The sequence below is a fragment of the Phaenicophaeus curvirostris genome, chromosome 14, assembly GCF_032191515.1.
Source record: "Phaenicophaeus curvirostris isolate KB17595 chromosome 14, BPBGC_Pcur_1.0, whole genome shotgun sequence".
NCBI lineage: Eukaryota > Metazoa > Chordata > Aves > Cuculiformes > Cuculidae > Phaenicophaeus > Phaenicophaeus curvirostris.
In genome coordinates this window covers 12,303,616-12,325,152 of record NC_091405.1, presented here as the reverse complement: position 1 = coordinate 12,325,152, position 21,537 = coordinate 12,303,616, and the positions used below count along the sequence as shown (strand labels likewise).

The 21,537-nt window shown below is 58.3% G+C and overlaps 1 protein-coding gene across 2 annotated transcripts in view; it reads right to left on the bottom strand.

The window, feature by feature from the left end:
• Window positions 1-21,537, bottom strand: part of CARMIL2 (capping protein regulator and myosin 1 linker 2) — a 23,728-nt gene extending 2,191 nt beyond the window's left edge. For both annotated transcript variants that reach the window (XM_069868836.1, XM_069868835.1), the window contains exons 1-35: window positions 21,368-21,537; window positions 20,109-20,200; window positions 19,927-19,977; window positions 19,263-19,322; window positions 17,942-18,063; window positions 17,580-17,677; window positions 17,034-17,104; window positions 16,328-16,401; window positions 15,208-15,283; window positions 15,043-15,131; window positions 14,623-14,717; window positions 14,399-14,485; window positions 14,088-14,197; window positions 13,661-13,738; window positions 13,256-13,332; window positions 13,055-13,159; window positions 12,750-12,819; window positions 12,538-12,619; window positions 10,993-11,089; window positions 10,726-10,783; window positions 10,050-10,222; window positions 9,320-9,388; window positions 8,607-8,700; window positions 8,437-8,532; window positions 7,857-7,985; window positions 6,743-6,856; window positions 6,426-6,601; window positions 5,723-5,810; window positions 5,166-5,282; window positions 4,630-4,696; window positions 3,233-3,510; window positions 1,482-1,585; window positions 714-1,119; window positions 331-450; window positions 74-110 (exon numbers count right to left, since the gene is read on the bottom strand). In XM_069868836.1, the coding sequence (XP_069724937.1) occupies window positions 74-110; window positions 331-450; window positions 714-1,119; window positions 1,482-1,585; window positions 3,233-3,510; window positions 4,630-4,696; window positions 5,166-5,282; window positions 5,723-5,810; window positions 6,426-6,601; window positions 6,743-6,856; window positions 7,857-7,985; window positions 8,437-8,532; window positions 8,607-8,700; window positions 9,320-9,388; window positions 10,050-10,222; window positions 10,726-10,783; window positions 10,993-11,089; window positions 12,538-12,619; window positions 12,750-12,819; window positions 13,055-13,159; window positions 13,256-13,332; window positions 13,661-13,738; window positions 14,088-14,197; window positions 14,399-14,485; window positions 14,623-14,717; window positions 15,043-15,131; window positions 15,208-15,283; window positions 16,328-16,401; window positions 17,034-17,104; window positions 17,580-17,677; window positions 17,942-18,063; window positions 19,263-19,322; window positions 19,927-19,977; window positions 20,109-20,200; window positions 21,368-21,407 (3,700 nt within the window). In that variant the 5' untranslated portion in view covers window positions 21,408-21,537. The remainder of the gene's footprint in view (window positions 1-73; window positions 111-330; window positions 451-713; window positions 1,120-1,481; window positions 1,586-3,232; window positions 3,511-4,629; window positions 4,697-5,165; window positions 5,283-5,722; window positions 5,811-6,425; window positions 6,602-6,742; window positions 6,857-7,856; window positions 7,986-8,436; window positions 8,533-8,606; window positions 8,701-9,319; window positions 9,389-10,049; window positions 10,223-10,725; window positions 10,784-10,992; window positions 11,090-12,537; window positions 12,620-12,749; window positions 12,820-13,054; window positions 13,160-13,255; window positions 13,333-13,660; window positions 13,739-14,087; window positions 14,198-14,398; window positions 14,486-14,622; window positions 14,718-15,042; window positions 15,132-15,207; window positions 15,284-16,327; window positions 16,402-17,033; window positions 17,105-17,579; window positions 17,678-17,941; window positions 18,064-19,262; window positions 19,323-19,926; window positions 19,978-20,108; window positions 20,201-21,367) is intronic.

Genomic DNA, 21,537 nt, shown 5'->3' with positions numbered 1-21,537 from the left:
AAGGGGCCTGCCTGCACCCACTCTGTGGGTCCCCAGGCAGGTGGGGTCAGGGTTGGGGGACACAGCATCTCACCATCCGAGCCGGCTTTCTTGATCTCGCTGTCTTTGCTCTGCAAGGGAAAAGAAACATGTTGGTGTTGGGGAGGTGAGGGTGGCAGCGCGGGAGCCCACATATCAGTCCCCTCGCAGGGGTAGGTGACAGGACAGAGGCCACGGGCAGTGGCAGCACAGAGCTGGGTGCTGTTCATCCCAGCCAGGGGACCCCGCCAACCCCCTGGACCACCACCCTCTGAGCACAGGATCCGTTCTAAAAGCAGAGCCACTCCCCACCTGCTGCTTCTTGCCCTCAGCGGCGGGGCCCTTGGTGACACCAATCCGATGGAGCATGACCTGCACGCGCTGCTCGAAGGAGCCGGGCAGCTCCCCGTCGCTCTTCTCCAGGTGTCTTTTCTGTGGGACAGACATCGTCCTGCCAGGAGCACGGCGCAGCGCCCGCAGCACCCACCCACCTGCCTGCAGGGCACCCAGACCCAGGTCCCCAACCCCGGCCACGTCCCCAGGAGATGGAGACATGGTCACAACCCAGTGGGCACATCCTCACTACCACTCCAGTGACCCCACATCCCCCTGAGGTACCTGGCTGACCCTTGGGTGAGCAGCAGCACCCACCAACCGAGCCGGATCAGTGGCTTGGGGACAGTGACAGCGCTTACCTTGTCATGTCTGACCCCCAGCGCATCCTCGTCCTCCCCAGGCAGCAATATGAGCGACTGGGATTTGCCCTCGCGGGAGTACTTGGGTCGGATCCTGCGGGCAGAGTCGGGGGTCTGGCAGTGCTCAGGCTCTGCCCGGGGCTCGGCAGCGAGACCCCCTTCCTCCGATTTACTCAGCAGTTTGCCCGCCTCGCCCGCTTTGCTGGGGGCCCGTAAAATGTCACTGAGCATCGAGCGCCTGCTCCTCGGGGCAGTGGGGCCGCCCTCGGGCTCCTTCTCACACCTCGAGCCCCGGCTGGATTTGGGTTTCTTGAAGGCAAAAAAATTCCCAATTTTCTTCTTGAGGGTGCGAGAGCCGGAGGGGGCCAGCGGGGCCGATCCTGGGCAGGTCTCTGGAGCCGTGGGGCTGTGGAGAGAAGAAGCGTTGGGAGAGGTGAGCTCTGGGCTGCCAAGGGGATGGAGATCATTTCCCACCCCCAAGAAGGGAAGGATCCAGACCCCAGATGCCCCACCTGAGACGATGCTGTCCTGGCAAGGGCGGCCGTTCCCAGGGTGGGACTCCGTGGCCACATCCTGCCCCCCACATCTGCCATCCCAGCCCTCTCCCCCAGGCCCTCTCCCCTCGGCAATGCCCTCAGCATCCCTTTGGCATCAGGACCAACAGTGTTTGCAGGGTAAGTGAATGCAGGGAGTTGCTGAAACCCCAAGGATGGGTGCATGCCAGGGCGCTGGGCGGGTGCGGGGCCCTGGGCACCCCCCTAGGCTTACGGCGGTGCCTCTGTGATGAGCCTCTTGGCAAAGAAATCCTCCAGCCCCTCGTCCACGCGGGTAATGCTCCTGTCCTCACTGTTCTCACAGGCCACGGGCTGTACCTGCAAGAAAGTGTGGCCGTCAGCCCAGCACGGGGCAAAGAGACCCCCAGGCACAAGCGGTGCTCGTGCAGGATGCGTGCTGGCACCCTCTGTCTCCTTGTGCACCCAACACAATAGCCAGACCGTGGTGCTACTGGCTGCATCCCAGCTCGGATCCTGCTGCATCCCTGGGGCACCGGGAGCTCCAGCCTGTCCCTGTGCCGCACTGGGTGCCATGTGTGGGGTGCTGGCAGCTCCCCAGGGGGTGGCTCAGGCACGGCATCTGTACGTGCTCAGGTACCCATGTGCTACACGCAGGCAAGGTGCCTCTGACCCTCCTCAGGGCACACGATGACAATTCCAGCTAAAGCCCTTTTGCAGGGATGCTTCCCCATCTCAGCTCCAAGGAGGCGATGCCCACATTCCTGGTGGTGGTGGAGAGGGTGCCCTGCATGGACCTGCATCTGCATCCTTCAGGCCGGTGCCCATGCTCAAGCGTGACCTTGAAGTGCCACCACAGCCTGGATGAAGGCCACCCACTCCATCCCTAAAAAAAGCAGCCCCAGTCAAGCCTTCCTTCACAGCCACCTTCCTTGCCCCAGCACGTGGCACGGCTTCGGTGGCTTCCTATCGATGACAGGGAGGCACTTCCCCGTCGGTGGCATTTCAATCCATAATGACTTTTCATTACGGCTGGATTGGTGCCGCTCAGAAGCCGTTCCAGCCATCCAAGATCTGCTCACCCTGTCACATCATATCCATCAAAGCCAGTCCTTGTTCAAGGCTCGCCCAACCCTGGGTGCCAAACACTCCCATCCCGCTGAGGAAAGATGAGCCAAGGTGGTGGTCCCCAGGCCCTTCCTGGCCCCTCTAGCATCCACTCTGCCTGCAGGACACGTCTCCTGCCTCTCCTCCAGCCCAGTGCTGGTCCCACCGTAGTCCAAGGGCGAGCATCCCTGCTGCCGTGTGAGCCCAGGCTTTCTGGCAGGTGCAAGGATCCAGCTGCAGCACGGGGACACAGGGACAAGGTGATGCCAGCAGGACCCAGCCCCGGGGATGGTGACGGAGCTGGACTCTCCATTGACTGCACCCAAAAGTTACTTCTCCTTTGGAAAGGGGGCTGCAAAGGCAGGACCCTCGGGCACTCACCCTATGGAGGGTGGGGGGAGAAAAACCCTTTGGTGGCCGTCAGAGCCCCCCCAGCATCACCGGGAGCCACGGCAGCTGCTGGTGTTTTGGGGCTGATGGTTTTGGATGGAAGGGAGCAAACCAGGCACAGGAGGAGAGAGGCAGCCGGAGCCATTGCCAAACGCGCCGGCCCTCTGCACCCAAACTCTGCAGGTTTTTTCATTCCTCCTGCCTCCTTGCCAGCTCCCACCGCTCGGCATCTCCCAGCGGGCAGCAGGAAAAGGGATGGATGATTCCTCTGCCCCCCCCGCCCCTCTGTCCATCCTTTTGGGCTGCCCCCCCCTCCTTTGAGGGGGCTTCGGCAGCAGCTGAAATGCAGGATAATAAACCAGCCGCGGCTCTGCGCATCTCATTTCCCTGCCTTGCAACAAATACCCACTGCAATAATTCACCCAGATGATAAAAATATGGGAATTAAAAAAAAAAAAACAAAAACAAACAACCCAATCCATCCCCCCTCCCTTGCCAACCCCCTCTTACATTGGGCTTGCTGGGCGGTTGCTTGTGGCGGCGGTTGGGCCGGGGCCTGGCTTTGGTGCAATGCTCCAGCTTCTCTCCGGCTGTCGGCAGGTCCATAAGGGATCCGGTGGCGGTGGAGGTGGCAGGCTGCGTGGCGGGGAGCGAGCCGCTCGCAGGCTCAGCATCCTTTGTGGAGGCAGGGCGTGCCGGCGGCGTGGCGGGGCTGAGTGACGGCGGTGCCCGGTGAGCTCGGAGCCCGCTGGCGTCCTTACCCGCCACCGGCTCCAGCTCCGAGACACCTACGAGGGGTGAGAAAGCCCCAGTTGGCAGCCGGCCTCGCCAGGCCTCCCCATCAGCAGAGGCATCAGCATCATCGCCGCCGCCATCACCTTCGCCCACCCGTGGAGGGTCGACGAGGCGCCGGCTGCGCGGTGCCACGGGGAGGGGAGCGTGGCTGTGCCTGCTGAGAGCTTGCGCGGCGGCCTCCGGAGCAGCAGCTTTGCGGCGTAGCCTGAGCCTGCCACGGTCCCCAGGGGTTTGGGTTAGGGGGGATGCAGGGGGGATGCTCTGGCAGGGACCGAGCCGACAGCCGCGGCCAGCGGCAACCGCATGGCACAGGTTCTGCTGGTGCCGGCCAGGTGAGCAGCACCCACAACTACACCCCGGGTTGCTCTGCTGACAGCTCTTCACCCCCACAGTTTCTTGCAGGATAGGGGTCAGGATGCCGCTAGGCTCAAGGACATCAGGGGTCGGGATGCTGCTGGGCTCGGGGAGCTCAGGAGTCCCCTGGGGACACCAGGGTGCCAGGTGCTGGGGTCAAGCCCAAACTCTGCTTCAGCCAATGCCAAAGATGCACCACAGCCAAAGCTCCTAAAAGCAGAAGTCACCCATCAGCTGCTCATCGCCGCTGCTTCCCCTGGATCCTGCTCCCTCCAGGCTCCACACCTGTGGCAGAGAAGCCTGGGGAAGCTCAGCACCAGCAGCAGGAGCTCCCGTGGGCCACGTTTTCTCCTCTATACTTGCAGTGCTTGGGGGGTCAGCGATGCCCATGCCCAGGGCACTCCCTGGGGTGGCAGGGGGAGAACGCAGCAGCCTCTGGGATCATGGACAAAACTCCCACCCCTGCCTGGCTGCACGGGGAGGGATCTCAGGGCATTTAACCTGCTACCTGTGGGTCCCCAGCCAGCCCCCCAAAACAGAGCAAGAGCAAACTCAAGCTGAGCTTTTCCTGCAGATCTGGGAGAGGCTCTCCAGGGGGGCCAGATCCCAGGCAGGCTCTGCCCACAGACAGTACCGTTACCATGATGTCCCTGCCTTGCAGCCCTGCGATTGCTCCTGCGAGCTCCTGCCTTGCCCCAGCAGAGCTGGCGTGGCACACGCTGAGCCACGGCAAAGGGAAAGTGGCATGCTGGCCTTACTTCTCACTGACGGTGTGGGCCGAATGCTTCTGAAATGCTTGTTTTTCCTCCGCAGGGCCATCTTGTACTGCAGGGAGAGAGGGATGGTAGTGGCTTCCATGCCGACAGGCTGGCCACAGTGAGTGGCATCGCGTGGCTGCTGGAGCAAGCCAGGCTTCGCCCAGCGATGGGTGCAAATCCTCCACCACCCCCAGACTCCCAGGGCTGCGCGGCCTCATCTTGGTCCAGCGCAAAACCCACTCCTGGTGCTGGATCAGATTCTTTCCTGGCTGGGACTCTGCATTGTGCTGGACCCCAGGTCCAAGGCAGCAGCTGGCCAGAGGGGCTGCATACGGCCGAGACCAGCTGGGACAGCCCCAAGGACTCGCTCCCAGAGCTGGTGGGGCAGGGTAACAGCCCCACTTCCCAGAACTAGCGCTGCCCGGGCTGCGTTCGCCCGGAGAAGCTGTGGCATTAAGCCTGGCATCATCCAGGAAGGTGGATAAAAGGTGGTTATAGCACGACTATCACGCGGCGGCAGCGGGGTCAGACTCTACCTCCTCCACGGCGATGTCGGGAGGATTCCTGCTCCTGGCCAGCATGGTGCCATCGTCCTCAGCCAGCTCCGGCAGCAGCGCCGGGAGGTCGAGCCCCTGCCTGGGGAGGCTCTCCGCCTAAAACCATTAGGAAGTGCTTAAATTATCCCAGGGGCTGAAGCGCGCCTGGCTGCCCTGTGTGTTCTGTGCTGCTCTGCTCTCTACCCAGAGCCAGGATTTGCGAGCGGATTTAGGCCTGATTAGCCGGCTGCTGGCCCCGGCGCAGCTGCCCTGCGCCTGCCCTGCTGCACGAGCGGCCGGTGCCCGGCTTCACCCCTGCACCCACCACTACGTGGCAGCTCCTAGACTTCGCTCAGGACGTTAATGCTGCAGTGACCGCACTAGGAGAGGATTACCTGGGTGGGAACTGCCCCACTTCCCAGACAGCGAATGCATGGTCGCTGCGGTGGTCAGGACCCAGGCAACATCAGAGTACCAAGACCCCCATCCTGCATCCCAGTCCTGCATCCCGGTCCCACATCCCCATCCCATTGGTTCTTGCAGCTCCCAGAGCTCACCAGCTTGCACTGGGCCGTGGTCAGGTCTCCAAGCACGGTGTCCACGATGCAGTCGGCCACGGCGGCTGTGACGGACAGCTTGATTTCACTGGGAACGGAGAGCACTGTCACAGCCAGCAGCCACAGCCCCTCTAAGGTGTGGGGCCAGCCTGTGCAGGGGAAGCCTTGCTGGGGGGCACCCAAAGTGGCACCCAGGACATGTCCTGGGCTCTGGCTCACAGGGTGCTTGTTGCCAGAGAAAAGGGTCATTGGGCACTGGAATAGGCTTCCCAGGGGGGAGGTTGAGTCACATTCCCGGGAGGTGTTTATGGGACGGGTGGATGAGGCGCTGAGGGACACGGTTTAGTATTTGGTAGGAATGGTTGGACTTGATGATCCGGTGGGCCTTTTTCAACCTGATGATTCTAAGAGGAGTGCTGGCTGGGATGGAGGATGCCAAATGCATCCTCTCACTGATGGTCAGGGCTCCCCTCTGCCAGCCTCAGGAATGCGCCTGCAGGAACATCGTCCCATGGGACTTCCCAGGTCCCTAGGGATATACCCAAACTGGATCTGAGCATGAAGCAAAGCCACAGCTGGGAAAATGCTGCAGCAGGTCCACCATGGGGAGGGTAGCACCCGGGAGGGAGCCCCAAAGTCCCTATCTGGACCAATGGGTGAGCACCAGCTGCTAAGCGAGAAGGAGGAATAACATGTCACCCACTTCAGCTTGTTGAAGACTTCGTTGACCATCTGGTCCAAGACGGCACTGAGGTTGAGGTGGTCCTGGAGGTAGATCCGCTCTGACATGGCATTGACCAGCTGGTCCCTGACCCCGCTCTTCTGCACCACAGCTGGGCAGAGACCATGTGCCGCATCCAGCACTGCCTGCATGATTGCCTGAAGTTTGGGGAGGAAGGAGGGTTTTCAGAGTCTTTTCTCTCAGGGTTCATGTGGTTTCTGGGAGACTCTGCATCCCTCATCCTCAGGCTGAGGCTGGCAAGCATCCTGTGCTGCCAGCAGCTCCCCAGAGGTGCCCACCTGGATCTCCCGGCCACACATCTGTGATGCTTCTTCTGTGAGACACTCCAGCTTGTGCTGCAGCTTGCCGTTCTGGTACGGCGCATTTCCCGCTTCGTACAAGAGGGGCAGGATCTGCCATGGGAAGAGAGATGGCCCGGATCAGCTCATGGCACCTCATCCTTGCTTTTTTTTTTTTGTTGTTGGACTCGATGATCCCGTGGGTCTTTTCCAACCTGGTGATTCAATGATTCCACTCTTCCATGTGCAGCTCACATTCATGGCTTCCCCATGGAAGAGCATCAGCTAGGGACACTCAGTGGCCTCTGTTTTTGCTGGACTAGGGTTGGGCATCCTGGCATCTAACAGTCCCTGTGTTTGCCCAGCCAGTCAGACCCCCAGCAGCTCCTCACCACCCACTGACTCTGCTTCCCTCCTGAATCCAGCCACACCATTGCCCACATCAGGAGAAATCCTTTCCCATCCCTTTCAGCACCCTTCCACTATCAGCACTGTCATTTTGAATCTTATCTCCACCAGATTAAGTACCCAGAGGGATGCCAAGACAGTTGGAAGGAAGGAAAAAGAGATGGCTTGAAGAGAAGTATAGGAGAAGGAGAAAAAGGTGTGATGGGGAGAGAGAAGCAGGACCAGGAGGGTCAAACCAGGGCTGACGCTGCCAGGAGCTGCTCAGCCGACGTGGCGGCTTTCATCATGGGCTGATGGAGCATCCCCATGGCTGGGCTGCATCCAGATTGGGGGCTGAGGGTGTGGATGTTCCCCAAGGAAGGCTCCAGGCTGGAGCACCCACCTCTCCCAAGGAGGGGAGCAGGAGCAGGGGGGGCCCTGGCTGAAGAGGGGATTTGTTTGCATCCCTCATTCCTGGGTGTTGCGCACACCCCTGTGTGCACGCAGGGGGCATAAAGAACATTTGGGGCCTTATTCTAGAAGGGGATTCAGAATTTCACAGCTATTCTTAACATCTTGCAAGCGCTCAGTGAGGTGCATCTGTTGCATTGATGATTCTGCTGTTCCCCGACTGCCGGTTAATTATGTCATTAACTAATCAATAACCCGCTTTGATCCCACATGGAAGCTGGGTGGGTTGGGGGGTTTCCCTGAGCAGCAGACTCACGCTGATGGAGAGGTTGGCATTCCGGATGGCCTCCTCGGCACAGAGGATGTCCGCTTCCACCTCCTTGCCCGGGCAGGCGCTGAGGATGTCGACGTGCTTCTGCACGCTCAGGCAGATCTCATTCACCATCTGGAGAACAGAGAAGCCGCGTCACGCGCCAACGCCAGAGCAGGACTGCCAGTTCCCTCCTTGCTGTGACTTCCCTGGAGAAGGATGTGCCAGCGCTGCTCCATAGGACAAGCAGGGAGCACGGGCAGGTTACAGCCCCCAGAGCAGCCCTGCCTAAAAACTGGGAATGCCACATGGCATGGATTTGCTTGTGGAGGGAGCTGGGAGCGTGCTGAGTGGGGTAGCATAGCAGTGAGATATCCCAGCGCTGCGTGTGCATGGAATACATGGATGCAACCAGGAGAGACCCTTGGGTATCTCCTCTGCCCGGCCCTACTCTCTTCCCTTCAGACCCCTCTGCCCTCCAGGGGTTTGTTCTACTTCCAAGAAGGTGTATGAGCCCACCAAGGCTCCGTTTTAATACCATGAGTTGTTTGGGGCAGAGGAAAGAGGGCAGCCACCGCTGGCAAACCTGTTCGGAAGACGTGGTGAGGATGCCTTGCTGCAGCCGGAAGGTCTGAGCGGGCAGCGTGCGCCGCAGCTGGTTCCTCGCCAGGCAGGACTGAAGCTACGGCACCAAGAGACCATGAGCAGCCAGTATCGGTGGCCCCCAGCCCCTCGCCCGTAGCCTGCATCCCCCACCTTGTGCACCGCCTCCTCCGTTCTCTCGGGGTGGTTGCGATACGCCTGCGCCACGTCGCTCATCGGCAAGGGCATCGACTTGAGCGTGTAATTCCTGCGAGGCAGCATGGGGGGTGAACGGATGCTACTGGGCACCTCACCAGCCTTATGGAGCTCATCCCAGAGACATAATATCAGTCTAGAGACCACACAAGGGCAGCTTGGACATCGCCCCCACGGTTCAGCCCTGCAGGTGGGGACGGCCAGGCTCTGGCCATCAGCAAACAGATAGGGTGGCAACAACAACCCGCCCAGGTTCTCTATCGACCTCCCGTTCTTCAGACCTCCAGAGAACCTGCACAGCCAAACACCAGACCTGACAGTGTGCTCAGCAGGTGGACAGCTTCTACCCGTCTTTCATGGGTGGGGAGGAGAGGAGCATCCCATCTCCACCCCCAGCAGATGCTGCATGATCAGCAGCGCTGCCTTGGGTGACACTAGGCTGGGCTGGGATGCAAAGCCTGGGGAGACCCTGAGATCAATAATTAAATCACCAAATAGATGGCTGTAAGGCCTTAGCTGTGGTCCAACTCCCTCATAACTCGTATGCAACTGTACAATGCACTTGCTGCTCCAAGGGGACAAGAGGCTCTGGGGACCGTGACATCCTGGTGCTAGAGGCTCTATTTGCATAGCGGTAGCAAGCCAGGAGGACCAAGCTGCTCCCTCCTTACCTCTCCAAAGCCTGAGCCACCTCCAGGAGCCCGTGGGCAGTTGTGTTGTTTCTGTCCCAAACCAGAGTCCTGCAAAGAGAAGGATGCAAGTGAGCCCTTCCCTCACCCACACAGCCCTGAGGTGGTTGCCCACCTGCCAGGGGCCAGGAAGAGCCCAAGGCTGATCACCTGGCACCAGAAAATTGGGAAATGGGGTTAAAAATCTGAATTTCAGTGTTCAAAACCTAAACCTGGGCTTTGCAAAGAGCTGTAAAGTACGTGGATGCCTGGAGGGAGTGAAAGGCAGGGAAGACACGGTCAGGCAGGCTGCTGGCAGTGACAGACGTTTCCCAGAGGAACAGCCCTGTCTGGGATAACCTTCCCCATCCCCTGCAGACATCCCTGCCGTGTCTTTGCATGCACAATTTGCTCAGAAAAATGTCTTTTTAGGGACTGATGCCAGAGTTCAGGATGGAGACTGAGCCCACAAGGGTCCAGCTGCAGCATCCGGGGCTGTGCAGGAGCCTCACAGAGCTCCAGGCAGGGACTGAGCTGCTCTCGTTCCCTTCACACATACCAGAGAACTGCCAGGAGAGCAAGATACAGCCCCAGCACCTGAACATGTGCCGGGAATGGTCCAGGGGTGCATCTGTGGTCACCACGAGCCACGACAAACTCCCCCTGATGACATCCAGGGGAATCCAGCCCCAGGTGAGAAGGGCACCCACAGGGCGATGTGGGATGCTGCTACCTGAGCTTCGTGTTGATCTGCAGGGCCTTGGCAAGCATCTTGGCCCCTGTGTCCCCCATGGCATTGCCACTGATGTCCAGAGCCACCAGGCTGGTGTTACTGCCCAGGGCACTCAGCAAGACGTTGGTTCCCAGCTTGAGGCGCGATTCAGCCACAGAGAGGGACTGGAGAGGCTGTGAAAGGGACAAGGAAAGGGAGAGATGGCCAGGACACGTATCAGAATTCACATCACTGCTGCAGATGCAGCCTCCATCCCCGGCTGGTGGGTGCCTGGTGCAGGCTTTGGGGAGCCCATGTAATGCTGAATCCCAAAAAAAAGGAGGACAGCGGGTGCTCAGGCAGCCCCTGGATTTAGCTCAGATGCCTGGCAGGCAGCAAGGAGGAAACAAGGTTTTTTTGGAAAGCTGGGTTGCAGCCAGGTTACAGCGAGCATCTCTTCGGTGCCTTTAGCCAGGGACAGGCTCCCGCTTTCCCAGATGAACGGGAACAGCTCTAGCTGCTCTGTTGGAGCATCTGCTTCAGATGGAGGAAAACAGGAGCAGAATGGTTTGAATGGCAGGGGAAGGGAGGGAGGTTCGCTCCCAGCCTGTGCCAGGAGGGACAGGGGCTGCAGGGGATGAACGAGAGCCTGGGGAGGGGGAGTGGCTGAGGAGGCTGAGGGCAAAGCTGGACTCACACAATCATCCTCCTGCGTGAGCTGGACGATGCGGTGCAGGACATCCACCAGCCCCTCCCTGCAGGAGAGGGGAGGGCAGTTACACATGCATCCCTCACGGATCCCTGAGGAGCAGGTGATGGTCCTCCCCACAGCCCAAGGCTCCTCATTGGAGCAGGCGATCCCTGGCACTCCTGAGCAGCCCATGGGCTTGGATAGGGTGAGAAGCAAGCTTGGTGCTCAGCACCAGGCCAGATCCTGGCCTGGGTGCTGCAACTTTGCACCTACTTGGATTTGATGTTGAAGTTTTTCCCCAGAGAGACGTGTCTAATGGACTTGCTTCTGCCGATGGAGAGCACCAGGGTCACCATGTCAGGGTCGAAGCCTGCAAGAGACGGGAAATGCTCCAAGCAGTCTGGACCACAGAGGTGGCATCACGGTGGCAGAGTGGTCCCTCCACGGGAGACCTGCAAAGCCACCAAGCTGCCACCATGAGAAGGTAAAGAGGTGCCCAGGGCAGCTCCTGAGTATCTTTCAGAGCTCCCCAAGGACAATAATGTCCTGTGCAGAGCTGAGGTCACTGGGGAGTGACCACAGTCTCTGGGGACTTCTGCTCTTGGGGTGCCAAGGCTGAGCTGAGCCATGGGGAGCACTGACAGAGCTAGAGAAGATGCTTAGTTTCTGCTAACCCACAGGGATGTGCCCTCCACCCATGACATGGAGTAGTTCTCACAGCTTTTGAGGGCAGCTCCCATGCCCACGGCTGCAGCATCCCCAGGGAAATTCAGCGAGGCGTCCCCTTTGCACAGGGCAAGGATCTGCTCATCTGCTCATCCACCTACTCTGTCAGCTAAGGACAAGAGGCACCAAAGACTTTTCCTCCTACATGGAGCTGCACTACTGGGAAAGCCAAAAATAGAGCCTTTTGGCACAGGCTGGTCAGAGATTTGGGGTAAGAGAATAAGATTTTGGAGCATCAGTGGCCTGAACAGGTTTTTGAATGGCTTCAAACTACCCGTCTGGCTGTGAGGTGCTGCATGGGCTGATGAGAACTTAGCAAGGCTGCTTGCAGGTTTGGGGTCTTTTAGGTGAAATTAAGAGCTGGCAGAAGTGATGTTTGTGGTAGGGTTGCTAGCCCCTGGCTTCAGAGGCTGAAAACTCCTACAAAAAGGTGGAAGGGTTTCAGCCCAGGGAGGACTTTCCAGTGCTTCAAACCCCGAGCAAGAAACGCGAGACCAGCTCAGATTCAGCTGAAGAGGCTTGCACTAAAAAAAAAAGATGTGAAATGAGATTCCTTGGCAGGTTCTAAGACAGGATGGGATGAAGAAATGACCCCGTGCCTCGTGCTGGGGATGCTTTCTCTCCGAATGAGGGGAGAGGCAACAGCCACTGCAGTGCTGGAAGGTGATGGAAGAGGTCTGACACACTGGGAAGGACATTAGAAGAATAAGAAGAGCACACATATGGACTGCCCACCTTGGGGAAGGAAGGGGCGTTGTTGGTTTTGGGATAAAAAGCCTTAAATTCTGACAAAGTGGTGATTTCTCCATCAGGAATCACTGCTGGCTGTTGGGTGCCTTCATCACCATGAGACACAGCCCGTAATGCTGCAGCTGCCACCGCTGAAGGACTTTTACAGGTGACAAGCTCAGATTAACTTTGCATTACCCAGCGTGGTCAGGAGGCAAGCGAGAGCAGCAGACGCTACCCACCTCCCTGGGGACTCCTACAAGCTTACAGGATGCGGGGGCCGAGCTGGCCTCCACCAAACAGCCCGCGGTGGCTGGACCCACAGGTGGAGATCTTATCCTGGCAGAGGAAAATGCAACTTACCATTGTCAGACAAGTCCAGGTCACTGATGGAGCTGGCATCAGGGATCAGATCCTGGATGACTTGGGCCCCCGTTGATCTCAGCTTGGAAGAAACAGCAAGACATCAGTACAAGGGGAGGCACTGGGTCCTGCAAAGGAGATCCTGCCATCGGGAGGGCAGACAGGGCGCGGATCTTCCCACACGGCACCTGGCTGGAGCGATGGCCCCTCACCTCGCAGCTGCTGAGATCCAGGCGCAGGTCGCTGATGTGAGTGTTATCCGCCAGCCCTTGCAGCAGTGCCCTGCAAAAGTCACCAAAGCCACCCGTCCGTGCGAGCAGCAGGGCCACCAGCACCCACCGTGGGGTGGCCCAGGCAGTAGGACCTGGAGATGACATCCTTTCCAGAGTTCTGCCTTTCAGAGCCTCCCCCATCCTCCCCACCAGCCCTCTCAGCACACAAAGCCCTGAGGGATGTCCCCCTCCCAAACCAGCTTACCCCAGATCCATTCCCTTCAGTGGACTCAGCCCCACCTCACCTCACAGCATCCGCTGGCAGCCTGGTACCCGCCAGGGAGACGTGCCTAAGGGCACAGGCCCGGCTGAAAAACTCCTTGATGTAGGGGGAGACGGTTTTCACTCTCCTAAAAGGGATGGGCACGACACGGCATCACCCGCTGCCCAGCGCGGGCCACCTGCCTGGGAATCGCGCTGCCCTCCCCGCTGCCCTCGGGGCTTACTTGTGCGAGAACACATTTTTTGAGAGGTCCAGGTGAACGAGGCTGGTGTGGCATCCGTGCACCAGGGCTCCGAAAAGCTGCCGGGGTGGGGATGCGAGCTGTGTCGAGGGGAACCCAGCCAGCACTGCGGCCCCTCACACAGCTCGGGGATGGATGGGTGATGGCACGGGACAAGCTGTGGGGGGTGTTAAGGGGATCTGACCCAAGGTGGGGCTCCCTTCTTCCTCCTGATGAGCCCCAAGTCCCCCAACCTGCCCACAGCACTGGGCACAGAGCGGGTTATCACTGCCCGCTGCCCCACACGTGCCATCTCTGCAACCCTGTGGCTGCTGGGATGGACTGGAAGCACCTCTCCGCAGCATGGTTTGGGGTCTCTCTGATGGAACCCCCTGCGCGGGTACTCACAGCATCCAAAGCGCAGTCGGTGCCGGCCAGGTTGAGGTGGGAGAGCGAGTGGCACTGGTGGAGGAAGCTCTGCAGGTTCTGTGGGCAGAGGACGATCAGCAGCTTCGCCCACAACCCTGAGCCCAGAAATCTCAGCTCCCACCTGCATCCTCCCTCCCTCTGAGCACAGAGATGAACCCTGCCCAAAGGGACCCAGCCCTGTGCTGCTTCCTCCTGGTGGCATCTCCCACCCTCCCATGAGGAGGAGCACAGGGATGTCCCCATTGCATCCCCTACCTGCCTCTGGCTAGGCAGGGGGGCATGACAGCTGTGATTTCCCATTCCTAGGGTACTGCCAGGCAGGGTACAGACCCCAGGGCACCAAAGCCACTGAGCCCACGCTGAGAACAGAGCAACAGTGTCACCATGTTGCTGCCTGGGCACTCACGCTGGTGTCATCCCCAGCCAGCGCGCCAGGGTTTCCAGAGAGGTCCAGGTGCCGCAGGGAGGATCCAACAGCGCTGTTATCAGTGAGAGCCTTGCATAACGTGTTCATCCCTGCTCAAGGAGAGGGGGAAACGTGAATGCTCCCTGCACCAGGGAGAGCTGTGGAACAGAGAAAAAGGACCCTTTCCTACAGCTGGAGCATCAGGACATCACATCCCTGAAGATGACCTCTCCAGGATGTTCCTGCAGCGCCCTTGATGCCAGCTTGTCCTCAAGCACCGCTGTGCCCAGCCTCCTGATAGAGAGGGATACCTTTGGCAGTGAGCATCGTCCTTGCCAGGTTGAGGCTGTGCAGGCCCTTGGGGCTCTTCTCCACATGCTTGCTGAAGGCAACAATCCCTGATGAAAGAGCAGCATGCTGCGGGTGACCATCCCACCCTGAGCTACGGCCCTCAGGGTAGGGCAGTGCCTGCTGGTGGGAGTCAAATATTCATTTTCGCGCATGGAAATTCATCTTAAGCCCAGAAGTTGCGTACCTCTGTCTTCCAGCTGGTTGCCAGCGAGGTTGATGGAGTGCACGACGGAGTCAGGATGGTTTCTGAGCGCCTGAGCCATCCTCTGCGCAAAGTCACTGAGGGGAGACGGGTAACTCATCTGAGCAAGCTACAGCCGCCTCCAGGAGATGTGGTTGCAAACCCTGCAGCCACAGCGATGTGCCATGAGGCAGGGCCAGCTCCATCTAAAAACAGAGCCTCTGGAAGGGTGGGTGATGCCCACTGGCCTCCAGGTTACTAACAGAGGCTTCGTGGACCCATCCACGGAGGGGCTGGGACACCAACATCCCCCGATCGGATGGGTCCACGAAGCCTCTGTTCCAAATACATGAAGGGAGCACCACCAGGCTGCCAAGACCTTGTTCATCAACCCACCAGGACCCCACAAACCCCTTCGCTTACGCTTTCAACCCACTGTTTTCCAGCACCAGCTCCTCCAGCGTCACCGATTTGCTGAGCATGTAAAGCAGCTGCTCCAGAATCTCCTGGTTCTGGTGGGGGAGAAGAAAGCCTTTCTGGAAACCTGGCCATCTCCAGCCTGCTCAGCACCGTGGCACCGGCACTTACCAGCTTGAAGTCCTTGCAGGAGAGTTTGGTGAACCAGAGGTTGAAGGACAAGGCAGCGACGCTCAGTGCCACATCTCTGCAGGGTGATGAGGGTGAGGGAATCAGAGGCTGGGCTGAGCCAAGCCAGGTCCCAAACGAGTGTCCCAGGGCACTCAACCCAGGGATGCCCCGTGACACGGAATCCTGCGCTGTCTCAGCAGAGTGTTTGACAGAGCAGAGAATCACAGAACAACCTGAGTTGGAAGGGATCCACAAGGATCACCGAGTCCAACTCCTGTCCCTGCATAGGACAACCCCAGCATTTTCACCATGTGTGTGAGGCAGGACTGGGACCCATGAGCTTAAAACATCTCACAAACGCAGCTCATCTTCCCCAGATTATTTCCTGAAGGAAAACAACAAGGTGCTGAGGGACATGGTTTAGTGTTTGATAGGAATGGTTGGACTCAATGATCCAGTGGGTCTCTTCCAACCTGGTTATTCTATGATTCTATGAAAATCGTTTGCACGCTTCTGTCAAAACCTCTGCCTCTTTTTTCTTTTTATTTTTTTTTTTTATTCATGTAAAGAACAACACGGGTTTTCCTTGACTGGAAACAAGTTCCAGCTGAACCCTCGCTCCATCTTTCTTGGTATGAAGATGCAGCTGAATCCCATGGGGATGAACCCAGGCACAGCCAGAGCTCAGAGCCCCGCTATGAGGTTATAAGCCCGTAACAGCTGCGTGTTACATGTATTTGTATATGTGAGTGGGAGCAGCGTCGGCTGCTTTGCATAGGAAACACCTGACAGCCACGAGCTGCCGTGATGTTTCATTTTCACCCTCTGTAAGCAGCTCACAGGCTTATTTAAGTGTTAAAAATGCAGAGAGGGGGCTGCCCAGTGTCTCGAGTCTGTCATCCCATGGGACGGGACTCATGGTGTTTGGTGCAGGGAAGCATCAGCCTGCAGATGCGGTGTCCTTGGGGCGTGTAAGGTGATGAGAGCTTCTAACACAAGTGGAGAAGCATGTTGGGCCACCCCTGCCGTGGATGGGGAGGATGGGGACGAGTGCTGGTATGGTACAAGGCACGGCATGTGGCATTTGTGGCATTGCACACAGCATGGTCTGGGCACTCACCGGCTCTCCAGGTGGCTGAAGTCCAGCAGGTTGAATTCCTGGCAGTCTTGGCTATGGTAGATGTTGTCCACATCCTGCTCGGATGGACGGACACACAGGTCAGGCTCAGCACTTTGCCCCGGGGAGGGCTCAGGTCCCCAGTGCTGCTAGAGGGAGCTGAGCCTTTGGGAACCCTCCCCTGGAGAGCCCTTTGCCTAAACCCCAAGCCTAACCCCGCTCCTTGGCTCTGCAGCTGGCAGGGCACATCCCAGATTTATGGGATGGCTTAGTGGGTTTTGGACTCTTTCTGCAGGGACTGTCCAGGAGAAGGCAACGCACCCCCAGGCTGGTGGGAACGAGGGTGTGGGGAGAGGAGGGCTGGAGTCCCAGAGGAAGAGAGGAACAGCTGGTCCTGCTGCAGCCGTAGGGTTCTGCTCTACTAGGGTCACCCAACAAGGTCCTAGATTTCCAGGGTCCCTCCTCACATGACAGTCTGGGAAACAACCTGGTCCAAGGCACCTCATCCCATCCCTACCTGTACTTTGACTCCACCCCATCTAAGAGAGCGGAGGGCACTCAAAGCCAGGCAAAACTGCAGTTCCCAGCCCTGGGATGACCCTGGACCCTGGGATGATCCCAGTCCCAGCAGCCCTGTGAGCACCCTGCTTCCCTGCCTGCCAAGCAGTTCGCTGTCATTGTCTCTTTTCCATGGGACAGCCCCACTTACCCACTGGATCTCCTCGCGGAAGGCAAAGCCGTTGTAATCACATAAAGCAGCATAGGTCTCTGAAAACCCTCCTGCAAAGACAAGGTTGTCTTGGTGGCAGATCTTCCCACAGGAACGTGGGAGAGACCTCTGGGGACAGCAGAAAGCAGAAGGATGGTGGGAGGTCTCCCCTCCTCAAAGGAGCCACTGTCCCACGTGGTCTACTGGCAGCCCAAAGGTGATCGCACGACTCCAGGGGCTGCAGCCGGCTTTGCTTGATCCATGGAGATACCAGGCAAGGAACGTTCCATGATGATAACAGAGGTATTCTACTCCTAACTAAGCTACAGGAAAAGGCCTTTGCTCTGCAGCAAATCTGCATGGGGTAGGTCGAAGGACATGTAGACACTGAGCATCCTTGCCCTGCAGCTGTCCTGTTTCTTTCTGGGAAGCTACAACCCCTCAAACCTGCTCCTGCCCTGTGGGATGGGGTGAGCTGGTGGAGAGCAGACCCCATTAGCAGGACTCCTCCTGACCTAAGAGGTGTGTGGGGAAGAAAGGGCTTACCACAGGGCCCAGGGCTGCTCTGCAGCATTTCCTCCAGCGAGTCTGTGATCTGCTGGATCCTCTCATACAGGTTGGGGGGAGAGTTCTTGAGCAGTGTCCTGGGGAAGGACCAGAAGGGTGTGAGGCAGTGGGCTGGGAGAAGAGCATGCCCACCACTCCATGCTTAGCAACAATCCTTGTGTGTAGGGCAGCCAGAAATATTCTTCTTAATGCGACAGGGAGGATGGCCTGGCTTCCATCAGGGTGGTTTTCTCCTGTTAAAAGCTGCTGATTGCAAACTCATCCTGTATTTGGAGCTTTTCCACACAAAGAGGTTGTTCTGGTACCTACACAACTACCCCTGGGGAGCAGGAGACCCTTACCCAGGGGATGAGTCAGGAAAAACCTTCTTAAGTGACATGGTGACATGGATGACAACTTGCTCCAAATCATCAAAGGACATGAACCGGAAGGCGTAAGACAGTGCATCCGTTTCTATGACAACCTGTGGGGTTCAAAGGATGGGAGATGCCAGAGCAGGCTGGCAGCACACAACGTCCCCCAGCCCCCAGACACGATGGTGACATCCATCAGCTCCTTGCTGCAAACACCCAGCCACCGCTTATAAACCCAGCCAGGGCGCTGTAAGCACCAGGAATTTAGGATAAAATACATTAAAGAGATCGTTACATGCCAGAATAAGGCACAAACCTCCCCAAAATTCAAGCTAAATTAATGTGAAAGCAGCCCAGCGTGGTGGGGTGAGCAGAGCCTTGACTCTGCCTGCTGCAGCCGCAGCTGGAGGACCGAGGTTTCCTCCCTGAATTTATCTAATCAGGTTTTGAGGCTTTTTCAGCTCTCAGTTCCTACTAGAGAGAAAAAAAAAATAAAATCCCATGGCAACACGCTCCCTGATTTAATTACATGCTGATCGAGGCGTGGGAGCAAGATGACAATTATCTGCTGGCACCGCACGAGGACGGCTCCCGGCTGCAGGGCTCAGCTCTACCTGCACATTAATAACCCCTGGGCTTTCCCTGATGTCTCAGCCCCCTCCACCCCTGCTTTCAGCCCCCAGAGCCCCTCGCTCCCTGCCCAGCTCCTCTTTCTTTCTCTCCTGGAGCTCAGGCAGGCAGCTGAGCAGCAGAAACCCTGGTTCAGAAGCTGGGGCCAACCTCACTGATGATGCTTTGAAGAGCAAAAAGCAGAAAAGAGGCTGGTGAGGAGCGTAGCTCTGTTTGAGCTGCCGCATCCAAGCCAGGACATCCCATCCCTCTTCTCCACGCTTCCCACCCGTTGCATCTGCCCTACGTGCACGCCTCGCTCTAAGAGGATTAAGAAGGTTTAAAACACCCTCCTGCTAAATTTGGCTCGGCCTGGGTAAGCCAGTGGGCGGTTGTCACCTTGTCCCTGCTGAGCGGGAGGCGCGGTGGCCGGGTGCTGCCCATGGCTGCGGGAGGGGAAGAGGTGCAGGCACCCACGCTCCCCCCAGCACCCCTGGGGCTTCCCCACACCTCCTTTCTTTAGAGTTGGCAAAGAAATAAACACCCCGTGGAGCTCTCACGGATCATCCTCGGTGACCTTCAACGTGCAGCGGGGCGCAAGGACACCCCCCAGGCACCACCGAGGGCTCTAGTCCAGGGTTTTTCATGGGGCGAGGTTGGAGGGGGTGATGGGTTTGCTGCAAATCTTGGAGCTACTTACCAAGCTGGGCTCTAGCACTGTCATCTCCGTCACTTCCAGGAAGCTGAAGCTGCTGTGAACCTGTGGATGAGAGGAGCGGGATCAGTCCCAGTGCTGACCGAGAATCACAGAATCATAGAATCACCAGGTTGGGAAAGACCCCCAGGATCATTGAGTCCAACCATTCTTATTATCACTAAACCATGTCCCTGTGCACCTCATTCACCCATCCCTTAAACCCCTCCAGGGAAGGTGACTCAACCCCCTCCCTGGGCAGCCTCTGCCAGTGCCCAATGACCCTTTCCATGAAAATAATTTTTCCTAAAGTTCAGCCTAAACCTCCCCTGGTGGAGCTTGAGGCCATTCCCTCTTGTCCTGTCCCCTGTCACTTGGGAGAAGAGCCCAGCTCCCTCCTCTCCACAACCTCCTTTCAGGTAGTTGGAGAGAGCAATGAGGTCTCCCCTCAGCCTCCTCTTCTCCAGGCTAAACACCCCCAGCTCTCTCAGCCGTTCCTCATCAGGCCTGTTCTCCAGCCCCCTCACCAGCTTCGTTGCTCTTCTCTGGACTCGCTCCAGAGCCTCAACATCCTTCTTGTGGTGAGGGGCCCAGAACTGAGACGGGGGAGTCAAGGACGTCCCCCTCCTTGTCCCCAAAGTGATGTCCCCGCAGAAGCCCTGGCACTTACCCTCACTGGCAGCATCACCGGCAGCACGTAGGCTCGCCAGGGTGTCAGCACCTAGGCACAAGGACATTGTGGGGACAGGGATTGTGGTGGCACACGAGCCAACCCTGTCCCCCCACTGTGGCCGAGAAAAGAGCTGCCTGGGGAAACAGGGAAAGCAGGAGCGGGATGGATTCTGCACGTACCAAGATATAATCGTCATACTTGGATTTCACCTGCAACTGGATGCTCATCACCAGGAGGATCTTCTTTGCTCCCAGGAAGGCAGCGATGCCCTCTGAAAAGACCAATGACCCTATGAAGTGAGGATGCTGAAGCTGCCCCTGTTTGTCTCCTGCACCCCGGCATCCCTGCCTGAATCAGCTCCTCTCCACCCACAACTGATGGTCATACCCTGGCTGTTTTCTCACCCAGGCCGTGTGCTTCTTCACCAGCTTCAGGTCTTTTTTGCTGCTCAGATGAGAAACCTGAGTCCCCAGCAGCTCCTGCAGCCTCAAACCTGCACAGGGCTTCGAGGGCGCTGGTTTACACTGCGCTTATCGCTCTGCTCACTGGGAGCTGGCGTTGAGGGACAAAAGGGTCCTGTTTTTTTTTTCCTTCCCAAACTGAACACTGGGGAGCAACTCAGCTCCCAAGTCCTTCCTCCCCATGGTGCAGCCAGGGATACATTCTACTTTTGCATTTCTCAGACGTGATCTGCATGCGCCGGTCTCCCTGTGTTTGCAAACCAGCCGCTGTGGACCAGTGTAAACATTGCTCCTGCCTTGAGCATCACCATCCCTCACTGCCTCCAGGCACACCTCTCACTTGGAAGAGGGGGATGCGAACCACGACTTCCCACCACCGTGCAAAGCAGAACAGGTTTTTGCATCAGCACCGCTTGCTTTGACCCTCGCTGAGGCTGCTGAGAGCCCTATGGGTCCAACGACCTGAGCCACATGCCCCCAGGGACCCATCCTGGCAGAGCTGGGACCTGGCAGAGCAGCTCCTTCCCACCCTGCTGCAAACCTCGGTGCAGCTGCTGAGGCTGCAGGACCCCGAAACCTCTGCAAACTTTTGCTTCTTCAGTCAAAGGAGGGAAGGCTATGAGCAATGGTACTTCCCACATCCCCTGTGCCGGGGCAGGACCGCGGCCGATGCCTCCCTGGGGAGCTGCCAAGGTCCTCCAGCTGGTCAGGAGACCCCAAGCTCATGGGAGCGAGCAGCAGGAGAGACAGAGAAGAGCATCCTCGAGCCGCCAGGCTGTTACCTGGAGATGCTTTTGGTCCAAGCAGCATCCTCAAGCACCTAAGTTTTGGGCAGACCCTGCTTGGCCCCCTCTGAACTGCAGCCAACAAGGAACCCGAAAGCAGCTTTGTTGGAGAACCAGGGCCAAGCAGGCCCCGTCCTGGCACGATCCACGTGGCGTCGGTGCCCCAGGAGCACGACGGCGGGCGACGCTTACCTTGCATCTCAGCGGGGATCCCTTCGGGGGACACAGCCATGATGGACCAAGCAGGGCCAGCACCGGGGGATGCGGGTGTCAGGGCAGCATCCCCGGGTGCCCCGGGAAGGGCGCCCTGCTGGGAGGAAGCGCTGAGGTTACCAACCGGCAGCGCTGCCGCCTCAGCATCT